The following is a 26,272-nucleotide window of genomic DNA, read 5'->3' as shown; positions in this document are numbered from 1 at the left end:
TGTCTTTATGCTTGTCTCTTTCATCCTCTGCAGAGCTGTAGGGAAAACCTGCTTGCTGATCAGCTACACCACAAATGCCTTTCCTGGAGAATACATCCCCACTGTGTGAGTAGTAGCACTGGGCTTTACTCAGTATGTGTACACATGTAGAAGTAGATTTTGTCAGTGGAGAGAACACTGTACCTGCTCAGGCAGTGAACTGCCAGTGTGAGGATGGTGCCAGTGGTGTTTCGCTGTAGAGTTGAGTGGCAGAGTACACCCTGACACACATCGGACCTGGGTTCTAGTGTCCCCTCCTGATTCACCTTTCCCATGGATTTCATGCAAGTCATGCGTGGGTCTTAACAAGATTATCACTAAAGAGGATTATTCATTGGCAGGTTTGATAACTATTCTGCCAATGTCATGGTAGATGGAAAGCCAGTGAACCTAGGCCTCTGGGATACAGCAGGGCAAGAGGACTATGACCGACTGAGGCCTCTTTCTTACCCACAAACGGTGAGTATTGGGCTTGGACCTATTTGCAGTTGTTTCTTTTTGGGGACAGGACAATTTCCAAGGACAGCCAGATTGTAAATAAACTGCTTTCCTTTAAGGCAAAGCTAAGTTCCTGCAGCTGCAGCCAAAATTCTAATTCTTTAAGGAGGATCACATCTGAAATTTTCCCAGCTGATCATCCTGTGTTAGTCCCTACATTGTAATGGGGTTTGAACAGTGACATGTGCGATTGGCAGAGTCTGGTGCAAGGAATGTAGTGGGACTTTTATGCAGCCCAGCAGTGTTCATGGTTCCATTTTTTTTCTCCATGACACACCTTGCTACTGGACTGTACTGATAGTAGTACTTGTAGTGATTGCACATGCTCCATCAGGTAGAAAAAGCGTATCACAACTAAGGGATTTGTGACCACAAGCTCTTAATGTATATGGCCCGGTACTGTGCATCAAGATGAAGTCATACACTGAAAGTCCATCTCTGCACTCTGTGAATTATTTTGTCCCCTGAAGGGGGAACAGTTTATTACAGCTGTGATCCTCATTGGTGAAAGGACATTGTTTTCTGTAAGGCTCCCTCTCCACCCTCCCTCCATTATCTCTTGCTGTTCCTTTTCACATGTCTTGACTCTTGTTTCCACACAGGATGTTTTCTTGATCTGCTTCTCCCTTGTGAGTCCAGCTTCCTTTGAGAATGTCAGAGCAAAGGTAATGTGTTCTCCTGCCAAGGAAACAATGGAAGGGAGGAGGCAGTGAAGTCCCATGTCCCACTCAGCATCATACTTACAACTCCATAACGTTCTTTGACTTTTTTTGAGAGAGAATGTGAGTGTGTGTGTTTGTGTGTGTGAGAGTGTGTTCATCGCCCACATGGTATGAGATGGAAATTCCTAGTCTGGAGGAAGTTATAAGCCCCTTCTGAGGGGCTTATTGTATTAATGAGTTCTTTGGCTAAATCTTTGCCTTTTGGAATCTGAGTCTTAAAGAAGATCAGGGATGGGATGTCCTAGAAGGAAAAATGGAGTTAAAGGAATCAGCGTGTGCGGAGCTGGCAGATACCATCTGTTGTGATTCCCTTTCTCTGTGCCTTTGTTATTACATCTACACCAGTCTCCTGGCATATTCAGGAATGTAGGTAAAAGTCACCTGTTCAGGTGCTGCGAAAATTTCAGATATTCCTAAAAGCCATGCTCCCAATAGTAAAAGCATCTGTGTCGTTGCATCTCCTGCCACAACTACTGTTTTCTCTTTTCCAGTGGTATCCTGAGGTCCGACACCATTGTCCAAATACACCTATTATTCTGGTGGGCACCAAGCTGGACTTGAGGGATGATAAGGACACCATTGAAAGGCTACGTGATAAGAAACTGGCCCCTATCACCTACCCCCAAGGTTTGGCCATGGCTCGTGAGATTGGTAAGTTGAATATGATGGCAAACCCCGACGAGGTTGAGGTCTTTTTGTTTGTTTGTTTTCCTTTTTTGACTGGGTGAGGGATGCTGTTACCTGGTAGGACTGGAGTGGTTGAGATGGAGCTCTCTTTCCCCTAGGGTCGGTAAAGTACCTTGAGTGCTCTGCCCTGACGCAGCGGGGTTTGAAGACGGTGTTTGATGAAGCTATCCGAGCTGTGCTCTGCCCACCACCTGTGAAGAAGCCTGGCAAAAAGTGCACCGTGTTCTGAGGGCTGTGGCCTGGGTGCTGGCTCAGCATGTTGTTGTCCTCCTACAGATTGCATATTAACTGAGTGTTTCTGGAGGGGGCTGGGATGTATAGGGCCCTTCATCATGTACGAAGTCAGTGTTTTTTAAATGTCTCTTTGATTTGACGTCAGTGTTGATGTGAAGGGGCAGTGGGGGCAGGAGACTAGCTGGGGGGATTTGAAGCCCCCAGGGGAGGTACAGTGGGGAAGGCAAGGTGGCTCCTTGGGGCAATAGGCTATTGTGGCTCTCCCGAACTCCAAGCTGAAAGAGCTGAGACATCCACCCTGTGCTGGAAACAGCTGCTTTATACCGGCAGGATGAAGCAGGTGATGAAGATCGTTGTGGGAGCGGGGAAGGAGCCGATATAAAAGGTGTTGAGTGACAAGAGCAGTTATAGTAGTAGGGGCTCCATACCCAGCCTGGTGTGGCTAACAAATCAGTGCTCTAGCAGACATGTGCCTGAGACTGTTACAGGATCAAAACCAGCTTTTGAAAGGGTCAAAAATGAATGAGATGCAAAGATAAAGTACTAATCATTCAGTGCTTTATTGGGTACTAACTAAACTCAGTGAGTGAAACAGCCCTGTGCAGTCAATGTATTTGCCTTTTAATGCGCGCACATTGTAGGACAGCATGGTGCTGCTCCCTCCTCATCAGTCTTTAGCAGGGCCTCCCCCCCTGCAATCCAGTCTCTGCAGAGCAGGGCTGAGGTTGTTGCCTCTGTTTTGTTTGGTTTGGTTTGATTTTTCTACTAAAGACAGTAAAGGAAGCGGTGAGGAGTCTGCTAGCTTCTCCCTTCCCTTCCCACTCAAAGTGAAGGTGGACTGTATGGATGTGGTTGGGAGAGCTTCCAAAGGGTTGTGGGGGGAGAGGGTTGGAACAAAGACAGGTCCGGTTTCTAATCATCATGTAGAGTGAAAAGACAAAACCTTATTTGGTGCAATAAACATTCTCCATGACAGCGTACGTGAGTTTTATTATATAGAAGTCTTCTAAGGGTAATTTTCTGCATCACTTCTTATACAGGTTTCAACCCTGCTGCCCCTCCTCTCTTGCAGCACGGGTTCTGTGCCTCTTACTGTTTTCCAGGTAGTTTACATCTGTGTGGTATTAGTATGAAAATTAATGCCAGGTGTGAAATGAATGTGTCATCTTAGGAGACAAGAAATCCCCCATCAACCATCAATGAGCTGCCAGTTGTCATAGCACTCTTGTCACTGAGCAGGAAGAGAATGCTGTTCACGACATCATCCACCTCTGGAATCAAACACACAGAGAACATCTGAAATGGTACTAGAAAAAGCATCCTAAAAGGTATGTTTTGGCCTCTAAAGGTAATTGAAATGGGGAAGAATCTCTCTCTCCTGACTGTACATGGTTTGATACACTGTGCAGCTGGAGTAAGAGCTGGTCATGTCCTTGCTGCAATCACAGAATAGATACTTTGTTCACAGCAAGCACCTACGCACTTCCCCTGCCACTCATAGTTACGAATAGTAGTAGAGCAAGTGCATTCTGCCTGTCCTAAACTGAGAGGGTTCTGCCCACAAAATAAGCTACCTATGGCTGTGATGTCAATTAGGGGAAAATCTTGGCTATGACAGAGATCTGAGCCTGGTAACAAATACACACCACTGACCTGCAAACTTTCCCAGTGGGATTCGGCTAATCATGGCAGCAGATTTCTGAGGGTCGCTCCAATTGATTCTCCCCATATCAGTCATAACCACTGTGGGGTTCACAGTGTTCACCCTAATCTGGGACCAAGAACAACAAACACACCAAATAACCAGGCTGCTCTGAGAAGAACTGCTCATGCTTGTGCAGCTTTGACACTTCAGCTTCCAAATTTCTTTCAGAGAAAAAAAATCCTACCTTGTGGGGTCCCAGCTCCATAGCCATTACCTTGCTCAGCATATCCAAAGCACTTTTTGTAGAGCCTTTAGTAGAGAGGGAGAACAAGAGGCTTTTTTAGTGTACAGCACTTGGTTTGGATCACACATAGGCAATTTGTTCTGCCCAGAACTGGCAGCCTGGGTGGCTATCAGCAAAGATGAGAGAGGCAATGCCAAAGCTATACGCACTTACAGTAGACAGCGTGATCCCGCAGAGCACGCTGAGATGCCTGGCTAGAGACATTTACAATTGCACCTGGCAGTCCTTGTGCAATCATCTGCCGGGCAACAATCTGGAAACAAAAGGGTGACAGAATCAGAGAGGGAGAAATCACCATAAATCACCATTCCGTTCAGTAGGAATCATCCTGGAATATTACAGTAGACAAGAAAGGAGAGTGTGTGTGTGCGTGTGTGTGTGCGTGTGTGTGTGTGTGTGTGTGTGTGTGTTGGGTGAAGGGACAATACACACAAGTTGTCAGTTTTAACATTGGATTTAAGACTTATCTCCACTCTGCTGAACAACTTAGTCACTGTGGCTCTGAGATAACTGTAGTTAAAATTCCTCCTCACCTGGGAAACATGAAGCACAGCCCGAAAATTCACATCAAGAGACCTACAAATAAATCAAAAAGTTACAGAGCAGCTGCAGCTCAGGCCAGATAAGAATTGTTTCATGAGGCAGGAGAGGTCTAGTGCTGCTAGCACCTGCAAAACACCAGATGAATATCTACCACAGAGAGAAAAGATTGACTAGTAAGATGAATTACACTCACTTTGGGCACTAACCGTAACTAGCAAGCTGTTCACTGGCCTCTTTCCCTGTGCAGAGGGAGTGATGCAGTCTGCTTCCTTCTATCAGGACTATGTTCTTCAGCAAATGAACCATCATTAAAGTTTAACCAGAGGCCTGAGCCTATGCCTCCTCTTAGACCAAACCGTCACCAGTCTTAAAGCAATAAATAGGAACAGCATTTCTTTTATTTGCCATATAATCCTTAGTCAGGTTGTCACCAGCCTCTTCTATGCAATGATCTAAAGTAGAATGTCTGCATTTTGTAATCTAGCTACAAATCAATTTTTTTAATATAGCTGCACACCTGCCATTTTTAGTGAAGGGACAAAACTTGATCCATCATGATATTTTGTTGTTGAAGAAAATAAGTGATTTTAATTTTCCACAGTCTTTTGTATACCTTTACCTAGCTTTGTCTTCTCTAACTGAATTGTTTTATCAGCATTTCTGTTGGGTTAGTACTAGCCTGGACAATGTGGATGAACAGCTTGGACACCAAGCAAAAGGCCCAGCTTGGTTAGTTTTGCCTTGTTGAGTAAGGGGCAAAGCCACAAGAGTCTGGCCACTCAGTATCTGCATAGAAGAGCTTCTGCGCTTCACTCAGCTTCTTTCTAATGCTCAAAAACAGGGTGAAAGGTGATTACTTTTAGTAAAGGAGTCAAAACCAGAAGCGACCAAGAAAGCACATACAATGGCGATTCAAAGGTGTGTGGAGACACTGGTACCAACTCAATGGCTACTTCTCTTCCTAAGAGGTAAGAGTTTTGGAAAAGCTTTGCCACATGTTACAGTCAGCACAGAGCAGGTCTCGGCACCAGGCCCAGCTGCACCCTGGGTAGAGCAGGCCAGGGCAGCACAGTGGCCACGGCCAGCTGGCCCCTGCGGGCACTCACCGGTCCAGGGCCTCGCGGGTCACCTCCAGGAAGGGCTGCAGCTGCGCAATGGCCGCGTTGTTCACTAGCAGCTCAAAGGGCCCCACGGCGCCCAGTGCTGCTTCTGTAGCCGCCCAGTCGGCCAGGTCCAGGCACAGGGGCTCGATGCCAGGGCACTGCGGGGGGGGGGAGGGTGTCCATGGTGGGACCGGGGCTGGGCATGGAGGCTGCTCTGGGGGCTGGGTGGCCGCGTGGGGAGCAGGGGCCGGGACCGGGATTATCGGCGGGCAGGGGGGAGCCGGGGCACGGGCCTGTGGGAGGGGGCTGGGGGGGAAGGGGCTCCTCCGGAACTAGGAGCAACCCGGGCAGGGGGTGCTGCTCCAGGCCCGGGGCTGCCGGAGGGCCCGCCGGGGGCTGCCGGGCGCCCAGGCGCCGCCGGTACCTCCTGCGCCAGGCTCTCCAGGTCGGCCGCCGTGCGGCTCAGCGCGGTCACGCGGGCCCCGGCCCGGCTCAGCGCCACGGCCACGGCGCGCCCGATCCCTGCGGGGAGACGGCGTCAGCCCCGGCCGGCCACGAAGCCCGTCCCGCAGCCCGAGTTGCGGCCCAGTCACCTTTGCCGGCGCCCGTCACCAAGGCCCGACGGCCGCGGAAACCGAGCTCCAGCTCCATGCTGCGGGCCGCGGACTGGGCGGGCCCGGGGCGGCGCTGGGCCCGCGGCCTGGCCCGGCCCCCAGCCCGGCCCGCTTGGGAAGCGCGGCCCGCGAGCAGCCCCGTCCTGAGACGGCAGCAGCGGCGCCGCCAGCCGCTTCTGGGCTCTCCAGGCTCTGGGTCTCGGGCAACATGGGGAGAGGCCACAGCAAACCGGGCTTTGAGGGGACAGCAGCAGGATCTGTCCCTCCAGCTGCTGGAGGCTGCTGCTGAAGCCTGCAGCCTGCCCTGGACCACTCATCACTGCCTGGAAAGCACCTGCATGGGGGCACAGGAGCCCTCATGTAGCACCTGCCCCTCCAACAGCAGCTATTCACTCCCTGTGAAAACTGAAGGAAACAGCCTAGAAGATGCTAAAAAGGATAAGTTATGATACAGCAAGTTAGCTCTAATGATGCTGAGGGAAGATGTCTCCAGCTCCCCTACTTTGCCAGGAGAGCAGCAAGGACAACACTGCAGTAGGGGATACAGAGCTCTGTGAGTGTACTTGTCAACTCAGAAGCTCAGCTTTCTGCAGTACAGGTCCTGGTTATGGAAAAAAAAAAAAAACAGAATACACAGATTTTCACATCTGTAAATATTTATTTTATAGAATCATTTGTGTATGAGACATTAGGTTAACTGAAAAACTCCACCTCAATATATCCATAAAGCCTATTGTATTGTCAACACTTAGTAGAAGTCTTAAAAGCTTGACCATATTGAACAGCTCTGTATTGCTAAACCAAGGAAATGGGCCTTTTTCAGCTTAATAAAATGCCCTATAAACTACACCAAACGGCAGCACAACTTAACAGAGCCCAGAACTTCTACAATTCAACTTTGCTGCCATCAGTAGGAAACACTGTGGGTTCTGAACTGCAGTTTGTGGCAACGCTTATTAGTTGTTCTGCACTGTTTACAATATCTGACAAGACACTGCCCTCAGTGAAAGAGGAGAAGCTCCAAAGGAGAGAGGAGAAAAAAAAAAAAAAAGTGTTCAAAATCTCAAAATCTGTATCTGGGATAACGTAGAAAGCTCATGAATGTTTACAGATTTCTGCTGAACAAAGTTGAAAACAAGAACCTAGTAAGTACTTCAAAAAGCAGTGGTATTTATATGGATACCAGGAATCTCCACAGCTATTAATGACAAATAAAACCACAGGACACCTCAGTTCTAGGGAGCAGAAGACGTAACAGAGAGGTAGGACATTCCGCAGTCAACTCTTCCACAAGTCCTACACTACCCTCTGTGTTGTTGTCATCAGTATTAGCTGTCAGTGTTACACGTGTACCTGTTACAAAACACGGTGCTAGTTGGACTTTGACATGAGAGTAAGAAAGAGCAGTGCAGTGATTTGATCAATCTCATGATCAGAGAACAGTGTCTGCACAGCCTTAGTAAGGACAAGGGAAGAAATTTAAGTTGGCTGCAAGACTGTAGCAAATAGAGGTCATTTTATTTATTCCTCTGTGTAAATAGCTAAAACTACAGAGGGCAGAATGTACCCAGGTAAATGCTAAAAAGCCCACGTTAACCAGGGCAAAAATACTGAGTGCAGGGAATAGTATCTTCTAGGAGACTGCCACCTCTGCTCAACTTCATTTTTGAATTAAACTGTGGGTCGTACCTCGTATATTATCCCACTTTTCAAGTGATAGCAAGTTAAGCAACTAGCTGAAGCCCTCAATACAGCTAGACACAGCAGTTTAGAAACCTGAAATGTGACAGATTGACATTTTAGCTATACAATCTGGAACTATGATTAAAAGTATGGTTCTGTTGTTCTTCCCTTAAATTTGCCTCAGACTTTATGGCTAGTAACCAGCAAATATTTTCTGAAAAGTCTCTTAGAATGAAGAGTTGTTTAGCAGTAACTTAATGCAATTCTTCACCATGGCAGGAAGGGAATATACATGGCCAAGTTCAAGCTAACAGAAGAATAAAACGGTGGAGCTCCCTTTCTTCCACTTAAGGAAAAAAACAACACCACTTACTTTAAAATCTACATCAGCAGCAAACTTCTGCTTTTGTGCAAGTGTGCAGTCTCCTTTCTTTTATTAATTACATGAACTATTTATTTAAACATTAAAATGTAGAGTAAAAGTAAACACAGACCTAGACCTCAAAAAGATTGATTTCAGCTGAAGTAGGGGAACCACAGTCATACAATTAGACATCCTCAAATCAGATTTCCTTGGGGCATTACAGCTACCCACCATTCCTCTTCACTGTCAGGCAGCAAAGGATATAACAGGACTTGAAAAAGTTTTTAAATCAACCAATAAGCATGCTCTGGCCCACATAGCCTGCTGTGGGCAAAGCACTGAATACCATGTAGCCTGACATTCCCCCCCCCCCCCCCCCCCCCCAGTATCAAATATCAAGGGACTAGTTCTAGCCACCTTTGGACCTAAAAGACCACCATCATAATCAACAGCCACTACCATTCACCTGGTAAGAAAGCCAAGTCTGACATCACCTCCATGGGAGGTACATTCACGGACTACTGGAGTGAACGCGCACTGCAAGCAACTCCTACATGGTCCTGAGCCAGCTCACACAGGGCTTCTCCACAGCAAAGGCTTTCAGCCCCAGCAATTCTAGGATTCCTGGTGTTTACAAACAGACCCTGCTCTGGCCCACAGGCAGAGACAATTTAATATACCAGGCTACAGCAGCTCTTAAATAATTCTGTTCCCAAGAAAGACGAGTGAAAATTCTTTTCCCACATCTCTCGTCACCATGGGGACTACAATCTGCTACAACACTCTAGCTTTAAGACAACTGCTTCTAAAAGCCTGTAACAGCACTAACAATGCTGTCATTCCGAGTATGTATACCTGTGCACAGATTCACATGAGAGACACAGGGACCGAGGAGCAAGTAGAAGAAAAGTTTTTCCTCTCTAGAATATCCCAGGCAGCAGATGAACAAACCACAACTTCTTGTGATAATTATCTGATCAAAGTCTTGCCTTTGTAAATACAGTCTCTCTGCTTTGTAGGTATTTGTCTTCCTCCCAGAGGGAGGGAAAAAAAAAAAAAAAGCAATAAACAAAAAAACCACCACATCAAAACTCCTGTCTTCAGCAGAGTGGTAGGATACAAGTGTCCATGAGTGGTCAAAGATTAAGCAGTCTTCTTAGCAGGGCACCAAATAGTATCAGGATAGAGAAGACAGTGGACAGATTTAAATCTGTGAATAAAAGAAACAACGTGAGACTGCAGTTCTCCAGACTAGGAACATTAGTCATTGAACACAGCTGGGTCATTTCTCAGCTGTAACAGAGCTAAGAAAGCGGCTCTGTCTTTGGCAGACTGATAAGAGCTAGCATGAGAAAATAACCCCATCTGTGGATTTGATCATTTTGCAGTTGATAAACACAAGCAGTAGGGGAAGATCTTACCCTGGAAGATGACACTCACCGAGTTGGATCTTGCTGCAGGCCAAATACTCCTCCTACACTCACAACATTGTGTTTGTTCTCAGGGTCCCCATAACTTAAGGTTACCTGGAAAGACAAATAAATATTCAAAAATTGTAACACAAACAGAATAACTGAGGAGAGAGAGACAGGATTATTACTGAGGTACGAAGAAAGACTCCTGTCTCATCTGAGTGCTAGCTTTCCAGTGAAAGATAGTTAGCTTTTCCTGACATTAGCAATATTGGCATTGAATGGTAGCTGTCAAGTAAACCTCTGATCATCCAAAGGATATCTGAGAGAATAAAGAGCATAAAGTTGCATTACTCTGAAACATAAGGTCAGTTATATCGATAAGCTTCAGAGCACCAGTCCTACAAGTATCTGTACTTCAGCTAAAGAAAAGCTAATCCTCACCAGATGTTGTCTGAAGTCGGTAAGTAGTAGTGTCTTAGCATAGAGGGAAAATAGAAACACTTAGATATTAAATGACATGCCAATGATTACTGTATACCAAACCTGGCAACAAAATTTAAAAGTCTAGAATTTCAATTCAGTACTATTCTTACCACAACAGCACTGTACTAAGTAGTAGTACATTTGCAAGCACAAGGTATAAGACTTCTCTTTCCTGCTGAATTTTAAGCTCCTGGATTTTGGATTAGCTATTAAAATTTTAGAGAAAAATGTGATCAACAAAAGGCCATATTTGACCTACAACAACTTCACTAACATGAAAGAGGATATTCATGCAGGAGCTTGGCTCCAGGTGTACTTTTTTGCTGGGTAAGAAAATCACCAGGAAATCATAAGCACATAGGAACAATGTCAATCATTTGTTCATGATACCAATAAATACCCATGAGAAAAAGCTCCTAGATAGCCTTATAGCTCCACCTACAGTCCCTTAATGAAAATGTCAGAGTGATAAAAAAGGGGAAAAATAAAAAAGAAAAAAAAAAGCTCTGAGCAACATGCAGACATCCTTCTCTGCTCAAAGTGCTGTCTATAGAAAGCATCCTTTCTGATCAGACTGAGGTATAAGGACATGAAGCTTAATCCTACCTGTTGCAGCACAGACTCGCCTTGTAGCCTCTGCAGATTTTCCAGATGCGAATGAAACAACAGGCTGTGCCGCAGCTTCACCTCCAGTAGCCCTTCGATGATGTAGCCAATAGTGCAGTCATCAGGAAGACGTACTCTTTCTGCGGTACTGATGAAATTCCCTAGGCTATAAGACGGAACATAACAGACTTTCAATTGTACTAAACATATATCAGTGAAGTGCAGCTATGAGCAGTGTTTACCTAGCCCAGGGACTCATCTTCAAGGCAAGACCCCTGCTGATACAGAATCCTGCTCCACCCGTGGCAAACCAGAATTTCACAGTCGTCTTCCAAAGAGCAGCAAGAACAAACACATACGAGTTACTGATAATACATTTTTTCCCCATTTGGCTGGATAGGGAGGGAAACTTGAGCAAGATATCAGCTACTGCACTTGAATCAGAACAAAACTACATATTAACCCCATTGTTTTACATTGCTGAAAGCCTAGCAGGCTGTTTTCTCAAAGGAAACTCCATTTTGGAGCTGATTCCAGGTGACCATCAAGTTAACACAACTGACAGAGCAGACATGGAAATGAAAAATTCTATTCCCACTTGTACCCAACAGCAGCTATCCCCTGGTTATTCTGGTCAATATCCGTTTAACCCTATACACTGTCTCTGACAGTGACCAGTTCCAGATTCATTGCTTTCAGATTAAGTCAGCTGTTTTTAAAGGAGATTTGATGAACTGTCAAGGTTTTTAAAGCTTGAAAGGTCAGGATGTCTCAGCTTAATTACAAAACTTGCTTACTGATCCATCACTTTGACCATGGTCAGCTGCTTCAATGGGGTGGTCCAGACTTGGTCGCCCCACATAAACATCCTGGCTGTGTGAGAAGGCAGATAAGAGGCGCAGGAGAGTCCGTGGATTTACATAGTTATCATCATCCACATGGCAAAACCACCTTCAAATAAACAAAGAAGAAAGTTAGTACGGAGCAGTGTCAAAGAACTGAGTTCAGAGCCAAGTCTGCATCTTTTGGGCTTAGAACAGATAAACAAGTTTACGGTGAAACCACCATATATTCTAACTCTAGAAAGATACCCATCTTTCTAGAAGACCCCTCAAAGAACCCCATCCGGATTATCATTCTTGTAGTCTTTTAGATGATACTTGTTTATAAACACTGCTTTCTGCAATGTTCCCTTCCCAACACTCACCACCAACACCAGACTTTAGCTAACACTACTTTCCTTACTGGAGCAGAGGAAGATCCTGAAGTTTCCTGCAAAAGCAAAACTGTAAGAAACAGAACAAACAGAATAATTTGTTTTACCTACTTTTGCCCAGATTCGAGGAATTTATCATATTCCACAGACATCTTGCAGCAGAGAGCTTGGCGGGTGTGGACAGCAGAGCAGTTGGTGTTGATCATGTGGTCCCCTGGGAAATAAATATCAGTCTTTAAAGTCTAGGACACACATGTAGTCAAAAAAAAAAAAAAAAAAAAAAAAAAAAAAAAAAAAAAAAGCACATTGGCATATGTCACATACATGCAGAATAAGCTATGGCAGGCAACTGCTGTAGGCACATACAGCATGCAAAGAAAATGCTTACTATCATTTTTGACCAGACAGACTGACGCTTTCTAACAGGAAGGAAATAGGCACAAGACAAAAAACATTTGGTACCTTCCAGAGATCTTTTCCAAGTGGTAAAAGCTTTATTTTCTCTTGTGAAACTTTTACCTTAACTTCCCTAATTGCTTGCACAGCATAAAATAAGGCCTTCTACGAAACAGCATGCATCTAAGCAACACAGCTCACCTGCTTTCAGGCGTAGTTCCTGATCCTCCCAGTCAGTGAATATAAATGTCTGTAGAAGACAAAAAACAAGCGTGTGGGAATGGTGTTTTCCTTTCAGACCATTTCAAAAGCTATTTAAAACTTTGCTCAGTTTCAAGTCATAATTATGAGGATTTTTTCTCTCTCACTTTTTATTTTTTCCTCCTCCTTTCCTCTCTCTAGAGGGGATTAATATGCTTAAATGTAATTAAAAAACCTGAAGAGGGTAACCGATTCTGATTTTCTTCTACAGAGAGCTCGACCACTGGGCTATTCTGTCCAAAACAGCAGCTTCGGGTCACCAGCGCTGGAGATCTCCGTGATCACTCGGTGTTCCTCCTGGAGCGGGGCTGCCCCACGGCAGCAGCCGCCGCTCGGGGCCGCGATCGCCTCCGCAGCCGGGAGGCGGCGGCTCGCGGGGCGCTCACCTGCGCCCTGGCGCGGGAGATCCAGGTCTGGAGCAGCAGCTCCAGGCGGGAGCGGTGGTGCTTCCTCGTGGTCTTCACGGCGATGAAGATGTCCTCGAGGCGCAGGTGCTCCCCGCCGGGGCGGCCCCGGTGCGGCGGCGGCGGCGGCGAGCGAGCGAGGCGGCCCCGCCACGGCCCCCGCCCGCGCCCGCCCGGCCCGCCGCGCTGCTGCCCCGCAGCGCTGGGCGGCGGCGGGCGGCGGGCGAGGGCGGGCGAGGGCGGCGGGGGCTGCCGGGGCGGGGGCGGCGGCTGCGGCGGCGGCGGCGGCATCAGCAGCAGCAGCGGCGCCGCGGCGCCCAGCGAGAGCAGCGCGGCCGCCCGCCGCGGCCCCACGCAGGCGTCGCTCATGCTACCGCCCCGCCGGGCGCGGCCGCCCGGCGCCGCCACCGCCGCCGCCACATGCCGGGCCGGAAGGGGGGAGGAGTGGTGGGAAGGGGCCGGGCCCGCGGGGCGGCGCCTCCCGACCAGGCAGCGGCGGCGGTCCCGGCCCGCGGGCCCTTTAAGGGCTTCACCTGTCGGACACGGTCTGGTGGCGGCGCCCAGCCGGAAGCGGAAACTGGGCCAGTGGTAGACGCTCCGAGGTCAGCCGGAAGCGGCGGCGCGAGGGGAAGATGCCGCTGCCGGTCCAGGTCTTCAACTTGCAGGTAGGGGCCGCCGCCCGACCCGTCCGGCCCCGCGCGGCCCGGCCCCCCGCGCGGCCCCGCCCCGCCCCGCCCGGCCTTTTCGCCGCCTGGCGCGGCCCGGCACGGAGCCGCCGCGAGGCCCCGTGGGCCTCTCTGTGCTGCTGCCGCTGGTGGCGGACGCGCAGCCGGGATCGCGGGCGGGCGGGAGCCGGTGCAGCAGTTCTCTCCGGGAGTTAACCGTGTCTCTTGCCTTTAGCAGCCAGCAAGCTCTGTGTCAGGGCGCGGGGGTGCAGAGAGTCAGGACAGGATGAGGGATAGCGCAGCAGCCACCTCGGCTTCCTCGTCAGTGACAGATCTGTACTGCACCCCCTGCAGCAGTAGGTCAGATCTCTTCCTCCCGAGCACAGCAGGAGACTTCAGCTTGAGCGCCAGCTTGTCAGCTTGTACAATGCTCTATGAGGTACCTTCCAGCAGGGTGATCCTCTGGGCCCGACACACCTTGGGGAGCAAGTGTTTTGTGTGCTTCGTGAGGAGTTACGGAATAAACCCTTTGCTTTCTGAGATGAATAGCTAGTCTAAAAATATTGTGTATCTCCCACTGAGATCCATGCAGTCTTTTAATGTGCACGTGCTTTTCCTTATCTGCTAGTTTCCTATCCACTGTCAGAACTAGCAGAATCCTATCCTAAAAGTGTAGCGTGCTGTCTGCCAGGGTGGCAGGACACAAAGCACTATGTTTTACCACCTGGAGTTATTTTTCATTCCTGTAATACTGGATCGTGAGGAGTCGAAGTCATAGATCAGATTTTTCTGGTGTAGACGAGTTCTACCCCAAAAAAGCAACACCAACAATTAAGCAAAGAAGCAAGTTAAATAAAGTTGGGCAAAGTAATGGGCTCAGTATGTGTCAACCTAAGCAGTATTGTGCACTGTTGTTTTCTTGTGTGGTGATCTAGACAATTAGATGACTTTTGTCCTCCCTGTCTCCCATGCCAAAAATGGCAAGTTTTACTTCAAACTTTACTTCAAGTTTGGGGGGATTTCTCTTAAATCTTGGAGACTCAAGTCAAATCAGTGTGTGAGATCGCAGTGGGTGAAACTCCAACCCTTGCTCAAGAAAGAGAAATGGAAATTAGCCATCTTAGTCTTTTGGAATCTAGTCTGCACCCTGAGATGCTGCATAGCATCTGGCATGCTGACCCCTTCACTTTAATGCTTTAATACTTTATATGTGGAGCTTCTAAAAGGAAAATGCTCTGATGAAAGGTGAGAGTTAATGCTGCCTTTTTTTTTTTTTTTTTTTTTTGTAGAGAAAGCTTCATGCTGGGCAATGGCTTTGCTAGAGATAAATCATGATTACATCTAAAAGGTCAAAAGTATTCTTTAATTTTTATAATTTCATGCAGATTTAGGTGGGTCCTTAGCAGATTGAGTCCCATATTTGTTTCCTGCTCAAAGGTAATGAGCTACTTCTGACTGTATTTTGCTTTTCCAGGGTGCAGTAGAGCCCATGCAGATTGACGTAGATCCTCAAGAAGATCAGCAGAATGCACCCGATATCAACTATGTGGTGGAAAACCCCACTCTGGTACGTTTTGAGGGCAGATTGAGGGCAGAAGGGCTTAATTTCTTGGGCATGGCTTCCTCCTTTCAGGTCTTTGGAGGGCAGCTTCATTTTATTCCTCCTCCTTTTTTTTTGTTTTTTTTTTTGTTTTTTTTTTTGTTTTTTTGTTTTTTGTTTTGCTTGTTAGTATAGCATCTAAATGTTCCACAAATATTAGAGATGTTTTTTTCACTGTAATTATATGATGTAAAGGAACATAATCCCCCTTTGACAATCAAAGAACCAAAGAGTAAAGCTGAAATTGCTCAAAGATGTCAGGAGTATTGTGCAGCCTCAAACATGAAGCACTGGAAGAAGGAATGCTCCTGGTTTTGCATTTCTCAGATTCTGCAGCAAATAAAGCAGGAATCCTAAAGACAAGTCTTCAGTCCACACAGTGCTGTTTCAGTCTCAGAGTATGTTAATTCTTTCACCAAATCACAGAGGAATCGTGTTACAAAAAGTGTTCACGACATCTGTAACTATGTATTGACCTTTGGCACACGGAGGGAACAAATTAAATGTGAACAGCCAACCTGTATCTAGTGTTTCCTGATGCCCAAGTGCTAGATTTGGCCTTGAATATTGTTTTATTTGGTTCCTGTCAAGAATGGGTGTCTGGTCTTGGAAACTTTGATTCAAAGGATGAAATCCAGACAAAGTCACAGCACGAGATAGTGTTGTCATCTTTGCTTTCTGAGACCGGGTCTTTTTTGCAGGATTTGGAGCAGTATGCCTCAAGTTACAGCGGTCTGATGCGAATTGAGCGTCTGCAATTTATTGCTGATCATTGTCCACAGCTGCGGGTGGAGGCTCTCAAGATGGCACTGTCGTTTGTCCAGAGAACTTTCAATGTCGATGTGTACGAGGAAATCCACAGAAAATTGTCTGAGGCCGCCAGGTACTGAGAAAGAGATGGGAACATGAGAGAGTGGCTTTGATTGCATTAAGACAGATTAAGACACAGGAGGAAACTTTGCATGTCACAGTGGAGTGTTGCTTATACAAATTATCTGTTCCTTAGAATTTGGTAGCGATGAACTAATGATATGTTTCCAGGCCTAAGACATGGTGCTTTTTTGAAGATTAAACACACAAAAAAGTTACTGCTTTGCTTTGGAGTCTTAATGTTTTAAAGGGCTACAGGTAGGTGATGAGGTGAGATTAGTCCTTGTAGCTCATTCAAATATTAATGAACACGTTTACTCCTACGGAAAACTCCGGAGATTAAGTTTCTTCTGGATATTCTTGTGTTTATAATTTAACACTATTTAAATATTTGCATTGTTGCCATGTTTTTCCCCTAACAACAGCTTTACTGTTAACGGTAGCCTGATGATGATTGACTTTGATACTTCACTTATCCATCTATAGTTCTTTTTTGATATTTCACTGCAAATTATAGCAGCCATTTCTTTTTCTTTCACCTCCTTACCTTATTTTCTTTTCAATCTGTTTGGTTTATGTAGTACCATTTGTTAGCATAGCAGTGTGATGTACATCTTAGATCTCTGTCTTGAAAAACTTGTAGCAAACTCTTTGCTTTCAGAGAACTGCAGAACACGCCTGATGCTGTCCCTGATAGCGGGATTGAACCACCTCCTCTTGACACAGCATGGGTAGAAGCTACACGCAAAAAAGCTCTTCTTAAATTGGAGAAACTGGACACAGATCTGAAAAATTACAAAGGGAACTCCATCAAGGAGAGTATCAGGTGAGATGTAGAAGGCTCTGCTGAAACAAGGGAGAGCGTTTTGCTCTTCTAGGCATCTAACACAGGCAGTCAGCTGTGTTCAGGTCCTTTAGGTCAGTATGACAAGTTACTTGTTTCAAGCAAACTATGACTCTGCCTTCCCTTTCTTTTCTGTACTTTCTGAGTTGGTATTTTAACTTCTGTGCCCTAGGAGAGGCCATGATGACTTAGGTGATCATTACCTTGACTGTGGGGACCTCAGCAATGCTCTCAAATGTTACTCGCGAGCCCGTGATTACTGCACCAGTGCTAAACATGTTATTAACATGTGTCTCAATGTCATCAAGGTAGGAGGATCTGCAGAGAATAATTGCAGAAGTCTTTCTGACACCTGTTGTGCTATCCATCTGTGTCCAGTTATACTTCTTGTATCTGTAGTGACAGAGCTGCTGCAAGTAACACTGTTTATTCATGGCTTGGACTGTGCTGTTTTTCTGGCTTTTTACAGGTCAGTGTATACCTCCAGAACTGGTCTCACGTCCTGAGCTATGTAAGCAAGGCTGAGTCTACACCAGAAATTGCAGAGGTAAGCTTCTGCTTTTTAACTTGTATTTTCTCTTTGCTTTCTGTCTCCAAAATTTGTATCAGAATCTCTTCCTTTCCCCTTTTAGGTTTAGTTCCCTCTGAGGCTTCTTTGATTTTGCAGTGTGTTCTTTCTGTAATCTGTCTACACTGTGATTTGTATACTTTTCCTTTTAAGGTTCATTGCTGTTTATCTCCAAATATGTGCGTAGAAAATCTAGTTTATGATAAATGTAGAGAGATTTTCTATTCTCTGTATCCATTTCATTTCTTGTCATATTCTCCAGGATAGATAAAATGAAGTTATCTTGATTTTGAGTACTGTAAGCTAACTGATAGGATGAACTATCCCAAGGACAGCTGTAATCAAAAAGGTTTTCATAATACTTGCTCATTGCTGCTTTTTTTTTCCATCCTCTAGCAAAGAGGAGAAAGAGACAGTCAGACACAAGCAATTCTCACCAAATTGAAATGTGCAGCAGGTGAGTGAATCCCTCAGGTTCCTCGATCTTGTCTGCCTGTCTGTCTGTTAACTCTCCATAGGGCTCTTTGACAGCAGTGTGTCCTTGATTTCTTCTCTTATATTTGCAATATGTCATATTTTCTCACCAGAAATGTAGAAATGTTAAAGCCATTACAGGCATAGGGCTAAGCGGCTGGAGAGCTGCAGAGTAGAAGAGAATCTGGGGATGTTGGTCGACAGTCAGCTGAACATGAGCCAGCAGGGTGCCCAGGTGGCCAAGAAGGCCAAAGATAGCCTGGCGTGTATCAGTGCAGCCAGCAGGAGCAGGGAAGTGATCCTCCCTCTCGACTTGGTGCTGGTGAGGCCACAGCTCAAACACTGTGTTCAGTTTTGGGCCTCTCACTACAAGAAAGAAATGGCAATTGCTGCAGCGTGTCCAAAGAAGAGCAAGGAAGCTGGTGAAGGGGCTGGAGCGCAGAGCTTATGAACAGCGGCTGAGGAAGCTAAAAGTTATTTAGTGTGGAGAAGAAGAGGCTCGGGAGAGACTTTATAGCTCTCTACAACAACCCAAAAGGAGATGATAGTGAAGCAGGGGTCAGTCAATAAGAGTGGTCAAATATTGCAACAAGCTGCCCAGAGTAGCGGTGCAGTTGCTATCCCTGGCAATGTTCAAGAAACATGTAAATGAGGCACCCGGGGACATGATTTAGTAGACATAGTGGTGATGGGTTTATGGTTGGACTTGATAATCTTAAAGATCTTTTGCAACCATAATGATTCTGTGATTCTAAGCTGAGGTAGAAGTACTGTGGCTAGGTTTTGAATTTTCCTTCCACTCCTCAAGCTTCTTCAGAGAGGATGCTGGTGTGAGGCAATGTTTTCTACCAGATGCTAGATACTGACCAAGAGTCTATTTTACTTCAATAGCAAAATCACAAGCAATTATGTGGGGCCTGTTCTGCTCCATAGATGTTGCATTTTTGCTACTTCATATGCTGTTGTTAACAGAGAACTAACCATTTTTTGGTTTCAGGCTTAGCTGAGCTAGCTGCTCGAAAATACAAACAAGCAGCGAAGTGCTTCTTGTTGGCATCATTTGATCACTGTGATTTCCCTGAGGTAAGGACCAAGAGGGAGCTGTGTGCTGGTTTTGGATGGGAAATTCTCCTAAGGAATAGATTGTAAAATTCAGATGCTGTAGTTACCCTCGCAATACTCCTGCGTATGAATCATATCCTCCTGTGTTATGAATCATATTTAAAAAAAAGCAAAAAACAAACAGTCTGTTCTTGAGTTCTCTGAATTGTCTACTCTATGGCACATGGGTATTGAGTGTGGGATTTGTGCACCAGTGCAGTCCCCTCAAAAGACTGTTTGCTGGCATTGGTTTCTGCTGCTAACAGTGGTCATTCATTCTTAAGCTGAATGAATGCCAGGGAGCATGTTGAGTGCTTCTACTGCATTTGTCATGCCTGGGGTAAAATACCTAATTCTAGGCCTGTGTCTTCTTGGTAGTCTGTGATAATGCTCCAGTTCAGATCTCTCTCTCTGTTTCTAGCTGTTATCTCCTAGCAATGTGGCTGTGTACGGTGGTCTCTGTGCCCTTGCTACCTTTGACCGTCAGGAACTACAACGAAATGTTATCTCCAGCAGGTGAGAGTGATAACCTCGAGAGCAGTTTGTACAGTACAGGACATCTTCTGGGACATGGGCTCTAATTTGAAAATGGATTCAGACAAGAGTAGTAGTCCTCAATGGGGGAGAAAGAAGCACTCAGCCTTAGTTAGAAGGTAGTGTTAGGTGAGATTTCACTCCCAGAGTGTTTTATCATAGCTGAAATTTCGGTAATATTACAGAAGTTTCCAACCCAGATCATAACTAAAAACTGCTTAGTCCACTATTCTGTGTATCTAGCAGTTGCCAACATTGGATCTTAAATCAGAGTGAGGCAGCGTTATGGAAGGCAGCTATAAGATGATTTTCCTTCATGTTATAACTTATTTTAGTGTATGTTAATCGTATTATTACAAATAATTGTTAATACAACATTGGTTAATATGACAATCTAACAGCAAAATGTGCAAGATTATGAGAATTACACATTTTGGAATAATGTGGACCTCTGCATCATAACTTAAATGGTTCTACTACTAAGTCCTGGATAGCTAAGGGTATGGAAGCAGTAATTTTAAACTTGTGTGGAAAAGGAGTATTACCATGGTATTTTTTATTGCTGGTTTATAAAGTAAGATTGCAGAGTTCAGAAATCTGGGCTGGAGAATTGGGAGAGCACTGAGAAAGCATGTGCGTCCCAAAGATCTACCTCATTTAAAATGTGTTATTTTCCTGACACAGTTACATGCTGAACTCACCTGTGGCATACTGTACTTTAGAGGAAGTTGTGCTTTTGTAAGGGAACACAAAGCTGGCTAGCACAGAGGACAGCAAACACCAGTTTTGCCTATGTCTTCTCATGGTCTATCTTGGTTTTGACCTAACCCACCTATTTTCTTGCCTTGCATGGACAGACATTCCTACTACTTGTTTTGTCAAAGTCTCTTGTCTCACAGCCCTGATGCTGTGCTGCACCTTTCCGTCTTCCAGGCTCCTTGCCTTCCTGAAAATGTTTTTTTGGTAGGTTAGAGAGTACATTCTTGGAGTTTTTAAATGATGGTCAGAGTTTGTAACTCTGTAATTTGGAGTGATGAGGTTGTGGGAGAGTGTCTTGGTGAGTTCCACGGTCCATCTGATCACTGCTTGTTTATCTGTAGCTCCTTCAAATTGTTTTTGGAGCTGGAGCCACAGGTTCGTGACATCATCTTCAAGTTTTACGAATCCAAATATGCTTCATGCCTGAAGATGTTGGATGAGATGAAGGTGAGTTGCAGGGGAACAGGGCAGGAAGAGTCTCCTTCCTCTGGCCTTTTGTAAGAATTGAATATTAAAAGTAGCTACTGGGAGTGTGTTCCATGTTTGACTCTTTTGCTATGCCTTCTGCCTTTCCATGGTAAATAGACATGGGAGTAATGTTGGTAATGGAGACTGAAGATAAATTTTATATATATATATATATAGAGAGAGAGTATGTGTGTTCCTTTATTGTATATTATTTTATAGTCTTGTCTTGCTGTAGTGAATATTAATATGCTTAAAATTTAAGCATATATCTATGCATGCTTAATAACATAAGAGTAATATATTCTTTCTGTGGTGCTTCTCTGCTTCCTCCTGCATAGGACAACCTGCTGCTGGATATGTACCTAGCACCTCATGTCAGGACACTTTATACCCAAATTCGAAATCGTGCCCTTATTCAGGTAATTGTTCCAGAAACCTGAGAGACAGATGAACAATGCGATTGGAAATCTCTTCCTAATTGCTTTTCTTACGGTGTTTTAGAGGCTAGGAAGAAAGCTTGTGGCAAATAACTATTTCTTTGTTCCTAGTACTTCAGCCCCTATGTGTCAGCAGACATGCGCAAGATGGCCACTGCTTTTAATACTACAGTGGCTGCTCTGGAAGATGAACTTACGCAGCTGATCCTGGAGGGACTGATCAATGCCAGAATAGACTCTCATAGTAAGGTTAGTGCACCCGAGCCACAGGTTGTGGACAGAAGTGAGCAGTTGTAGTAGTACTTAGAAGCTCTTTATTCCTGAGAGTCTTCGAAGTTTCATTTACCTGTAGTAACTGGTGTTTTCAATAGTGGGGATCTGCATGGAAACTCAGATTCCATGATACCTTGGCCTTGTTCCAACATGCAGAAAGGGATTCCTGGTTTGGAGCCCTGTTGTAGCTCCTGCATCCACTTCTCTTTGTCGGTTACAGATTCTTTATGCTCGAGATGTAGACCAGCGCAGCACCACTTTTGAGAAGTCTTTGCTAATGGGCAAAGAGTTTCAACGACGTGCTAAAGCTATGATCCTGCGAGCAGCGGTCCTGCGTAACCAGATACATGTCAAGGTATGGACCTGTTAAATGTGCAATCTGAAGCAGGGTTACTGTTTTTTGTTTGTTTCTAAGAGAAAGTGCAAACGCTGGTGAGCTGAAGATTCTGTAGTAGATTTATTGTGCTCATGAATGGACACATTTTTACTATGTTAAATAATAAATACAGAAGGAACAAGAAATTCTAGCTAATACACTGACTGATGTGCAATGTAGAATGTTCTGTGAAGTCTGTATGCTTGAGTTGCCTCTGTGATTCTGGCTAATTCTTGGTAGACCTACTTTTTGTCTTATCAAAATAAAGAAAAATTTCTCACTTTTATTTTTCAAAAGAAATATAAAAAGCATTTTTGTTTCAAATATTTCTTCTAGGATACAGTTCTGAAAGAGAGGGAGGATAGGCCACCTGCCTATCTTTATTTTTAGTATTATTTTTTTGTAGTACATTCATCTCCCTGATAATTAAATGCCAGAAAAGATTCGAGCCAGCAGGTTTTTGATTCAACTTGCGCTCATTGCACCTTGTAATTAGTAAAGAAAAATGGTTTCAAACATCTGATTTGACTTAATTATGAACAGCTCTTGTGAACAGTAACTACAAAAAGATTATAAACACAAAACCTTGCCAAAATCATTGTTATTTATGAGTTTAGGGGTAGGCTCTCCTACTGCAACTGTCTTGCTGTGCTTCATCTCTGTTTCATTTGATCTCTCTGTAAGCACCTTTTAGCATATGTACACGTGTCACTAACTAGCATGTGTTTTGGTCTTCTTCTTGCAGTCTCCTCCAAGAGAAGGTAGCCAAGGGGAGCTTACTCCAGCTAACAGCCAGTCCCGAATGAGCACCAACATGTGAAAAACTTCATGTGCTGGAAATGGTCCCTCCAGGACTGTATCCAGTGTTTCCCCCAAAAACTGCTGCGCTTCACAAATTGTCCCTGCCTCTTTCACTATGCTTGGTTGAGAGGGTCAGGGCGGAGGGTGAATAATATGAATATTCTAGTAACCTTAATTCTTGTTGAAAAGAAATTCTTTCTAAAAGTGGAATCTTTGCAATGGGTTATCATTTCAGTGCTGGTAGGACATCTCCTTCCATTCTCCTTCATCCACCACTCCATGAACAGTTGCTCGGTTATTCATACAGATGCTGATTAGAGGGTTTTTCAGATGCTATTAATTTTCTTGGTTCAACGCTACAAAAATAGTGTTAAGTTGAATGGATAAGTGTTATCAAAGATGAATTTTGCTGGCCTGAAATATTGCCTTGATTCTGAGCAGTGCTCTGCTTTCTGTTTGTTCAAATAAACTCAAATAAACCAAGTGCATTGCTCTTGGTTATGGAGCTAGAGTTCTGATGGGAGACGAGATTCTTTCGAGAAACTCTTAAGGATTTTTTTACTATATCTGAACACATGGGACTTCTTCCATGCATTCAGACACAGGTCTGTATTTGAGGTTGTTGTGTTCGCCTGGATCTATTTTTTTTCTGTCTGGCCTGTGTTTTCAGAAGCTTGTTTTTTAATTTGTTTCTCACCTGCACATGACTTGGCTTTGGGGTCAGTATTACCATAGCAGTAAAATCTCTACCTTGTGCAAGAACTGTTGTTTGTCCAGTCTTCTTGCCACAGTGTGTGATTGTTTCCCAGCACGTGCAAAAGTTGTTTTTGTCAGCATGGATAAATGTCATAAAATGCCACGCAAGTCCTGGGGCAGAGCTGAAAGCAGACAGTCTAGATGCCTGCTCTCCAGGTGCATTTATTCTGCTTACCCTGTTATCAAGGGATTAAAGGTGGCGTCCTGCATGTCTGTGTGCATATTCTGTGAATGGAGATGTGCACTGAATGTTCTAAAGTCACTGCAGTCTTGTGGCATAAGGCAAGCTAAGAACTTTCATCCAGCTGGATCTGGCTGGACTATCAATTGACTACAGATGTTATTGTTAATGCTTTTTTTTTTTTTTTAATGTCTGTTATTTCTAGTGCATTAAACTGCAGGATTAAAAAGCTTTGTAGTGTTTGAAGTTTTGTGTTAAAGTTGCTTTTTTACGTATATTTAAGTAATTGTTTTTCTTCTAAGCTTGATGATATCTGGCAGACCAGTTCTTTTTTGGTTAGAGATATGTCTTGGATAGACAGCGAAGAAAGGGCAGTTTGAGGAAATGGTCTAAGTGCGAATTGCTGCGCTGCTTTTGTACACAGCTGTGAAACTGCAACAGTGCTCCCTCCCGCTGGTTCTTCTCCCTCTTTATGACTTAGATGCCAAAAATGGAAGCAGTAGTTGCTCTGAGATCTCTGGTTAAATATCTTCTATCTGACACAGAAAAAATACCACATTTTGGAGGAGAGAAAAGGAGCTACGTAATCAAGAACTTTGAGTCAGGCACAGATGGACACTTTTGAGAGACAGGCAAGTTGAGTCCTCAGGTAAATTATTGTTAGACCTTGTAGAACTGTTAGGAAATATTAATGCCTTTTGTTCATGTTGAAGCAAAGCCACATTCTGTTGTAGTATGTAAAATTTGTTGCTTTCAGATATTTTCTTCCTAGTTCAAATGAGGCAATGATGTGAGTTCTAAGGAAGACATCTTAACTGTTTTGGAAAAGATGATTTTTGCAGCCCAATTCAGTACATTGTGTTAGTTGGCCATCTTTTCTGATGCCTATCTTCAGCAGTCTTGATTTAGTTGTCTCCTTCTGTCCCATTCTGTGGATTTTTACTGAAGGAATCGTAAGTTGTTATCACAAGTCTTCTGCCTCTTCAGCATGTTCTCTTGAGGTTCCCTGAGTCTTTCACCTCTGGCAGTTGCCTGTCTTGTGAGAATTTCATTTTTTCTGGTTGGGATGTGGCGGAAGTGAAGGTTCTGTAACAGCATTAAACCCACTAGGTGGCAATAGTGGTTTCTGTGCAGTAAATTAGGAATTCTGCTGTATCCCAAAACAACTGCAAAGCTAAGACAAAGATAACACTTTTTTGTCTGCAGTTAAATGTATTTACAACCTGTTTTGGGCAGTTAAGACGGTCGCTTTCTTACAGTTAGTTCACTGGTGTTCCTCAAGCACACTGTATGGTTTTTGTGTGGTGCTATTGACAGGTACCTACCTCTTCTGAGTAACTTTAGAAGGAAGCTACTGTTGCACTAGAGTCTCCTATATGTGAGTCAGGGCTGTCTGGGCATAGTTCCTTTAGGTTTTGCTCAACTCCTGCTCCATCCTAACTACTTGTCAGTCCAAAGATTAGGAAATACAACACAGCAAGGATACAGTTCTGTATAACTCCCATTCATAAACTATTTCCTCAAAATTACAGGGATTAGAGTTTAATTTAATCTTTAATTCCCAGGGGAAAGAGTAATACAGGATGAGATAACTCCTGAAAGTTTTCAGAGATTACCTGTGACCAACCAGCTAATTCAGAGTATGAAGTTTTGTAGTATCTGCAAGATGTTAATATAGCTAAGCTTTGTCCAGGGGAACATTACTTAAGTGTATTTCATTGACTTGTTCAGCACCTTTGGGTGAAAAGTTGCCATAATTTATGCTGGGCTCATGCAATGTAAATTCTCTTTCAGCCTGTCCTGGCTAGTGATAAAGGAAGAACAGTTTGAAGGAAGGTAGTTTTGGTGGAGCCAGGTCACTTTTATTAGCAAAGAAATGGCAGAAATTTTGAGAGTGTTGTGTTGGAATAGTTCGAGTGTAAATCATCTTCTCAGGAGAAAAAAAGCCAGCAGAAAATATAATTCGGTCAGTCAAGGTTCTTATTATTTCTTCTTCATTACTTTATAAAGGAAGAGAAATAGGTGAGAGGGACAGGGGGAGGGCAATGTGCTCCAAAAAACAGTGTTCTCTGCTTGTATCACACGTTGAGAGATGTGAGATGCACACAGCGTTTTTTTTTCAGTAGCCACCAAGTGCTAATTGGCAGTGTTTTTAAAAATTGTATGAAATTGTCTTCCACTTATCTTGGATACTGTTAAAGATCATGTGAATTCCTCTGTGCTTTGCACATGAGCTTTTTATGTTCTTCAACTATTACTGTTTTGACTACTGCATTCTCATCTTTTCAACAATTCAAGATTGTGTAGGCTCCTATAAAACAACCTATCGTTAGATTATCTTATAGGAT

The 26,272-nt window shown here is 44.5% G+C and overlaps 4 protein-coding genes across 6 annotated transcripts; 2 read left to right on the top strand and 2 right to left on the bottom strand.

Moving 5' to 3' along the window:
- Nucleotides 1-2,738, top strand: RAC3 (Rac family small GTPase 3). The gene is made up of 5 exons (XM_026036914.1): nucleotides 1-105; nucleotides 381-498; nucleotides 1,140-1,202; nucleotides 1,751-1,910; nucleotides 2,045-2,738. Exons 1-5 carry the CDS (start codon nucleotides 8-10, stop codon nucleotides 2,173-2,175), a joined length of 570 nt encoding a protein of 189 aa, XP_025892699.1. The 5' UTR covers nucleotides 1-7; the 3' UTR covers nucleotides 2,176-2,738.
- A 440-nt stretch (nucleotides 2,739-3,178) lies between these two features.
- On the bottom strand, nucleotides 3,179-6,426 carry DCXR (dicarbonyl and L-xylulose reductase). The gene is made up of 8 exons (XM_026036915.1): nucleotides 6,369-6,426; nucleotides 6,200-6,297; nucleotides 5,779-5,933; nucleotides 4,663-4,705; nucleotides 4,283-4,382; nucleotides 4,070-4,134; nucleotides 3,834-3,951; nucleotides 3,179-3,451 (listed from the first exon to the last, which is right to left on the bottom strand). Exons 1-8 carry the CDS (start codon nucleotides 6,424-6,426, stop codon nucleotides 3,348-3,350), a joined length of 741 nt encoding a protein of 246 aa, XP_025892700.1. The 3' UTR covers nucleotides 3,179-3,347.
- A 2,549-nt stretch (nucleotides 6,427-8,975) lies between these two features.
- On the bottom strand, nucleotides 8,976-13,586 carry RFNG (RFNG O-fucosylpeptide 3-beta-N-acetylglucosaminyltransferase). The gene is made up of 9 exons (XM_026036829.1): nucleotides 13,572-13,586; nucleotides 13,200-13,406; nucleotides 12,754-12,802; nucleotides 12,268-12,370; nucleotides 11,738-11,891; nucleotides 11,183-11,268; nucleotides 10,941-11,106; nucleotides 9,877-9,962; nucleotides 8,976-9,646 (listed from the first exon to the last, which is right to left on the bottom strand). Exons 1-9 carry the CDS (start codon nucleotides 13,584-13,586, stop codon nucleotides 9,580-9,582), a joined length of 933 nt encoding a protein of 310 aa, XP_025892614.1. The 3' UTR covers nucleotides 8,976-9,579.
- Nucleotides 13,587-13,812: 226 nt separating this feature from the next.
- Nucleotides 13,813-24,480, top strand: GPS1 (G protein pathway suppressor 1). 3 transcript variants are annotated; one of them, XM_026036897.1, is made up of 14 exons: nucleotides 13,813-13,882; nucleotides 15,357-15,449; nucleotides 16,184-16,365; nucleotides 17,014-17,178; nucleotides 17,369-17,504; nucleotides 17,666-17,743; nucleotides 18,161-18,221; nucleotides 19,236-19,321; nucleotides 19,761-19,855; nucleotides 20,974-21,079; nucleotides 21,439-21,519; nucleotides 21,649-21,786; nucleotides 22,031-22,165; nucleotides 22,932-24,480. In XM_026036897.1, exons 1-14 carry the CDS (start codon nucleotides 13,850-13,852, stop codon nucleotides 23,004-23,006), a joined length of 1,464 nt encoding a protein of 487 aa, XP_025892682.1. In that variant the 5' UTR covers nucleotides 13,813-13,849; the 3' UTR covers nucleotides 23,007-24,480. The 3 variants fall into 3 exon arrangements, with proteins under 3 accessions (XP_025892682.1, XP_025892681.1, XP_025892679.1); XM_026036896.1 differs by lacking the exon at nucleotides 13,813-13,882 and adding an exon at nucleotides 14,139-14,321; XM_026036894.1 differs by lacking the exon at nucleotides 13,813-13,882 and adding an exon at nucleotides 15,104-15,127.
- The last annotated feature ends 1,792 nt before the right edge of the window (nucleotides 24,481-26,272 follow it).

Source organism: Nothoprocta perdicaria, unplaced genomic scaffold (genome assembly GCF_003342845.1).
Source record: "Nothoprocta perdicaria isolate Ctin4 unplaced genomic scaffold, notPer1 scaffold_187, whole genome shotgun sequence".
Taxonomy (NCBI): Eukaryota; Metazoa; Chordata; class Aves; order Tinamiformes; family Tinamidae; genus Nothoprocta; species Nothoprocta perdicaria.
The sequence above is the reverse complement of the archived record's forward strand: the minus strand, read 5'-3'. Positions and strand labels throughout refer to the sequence as shown.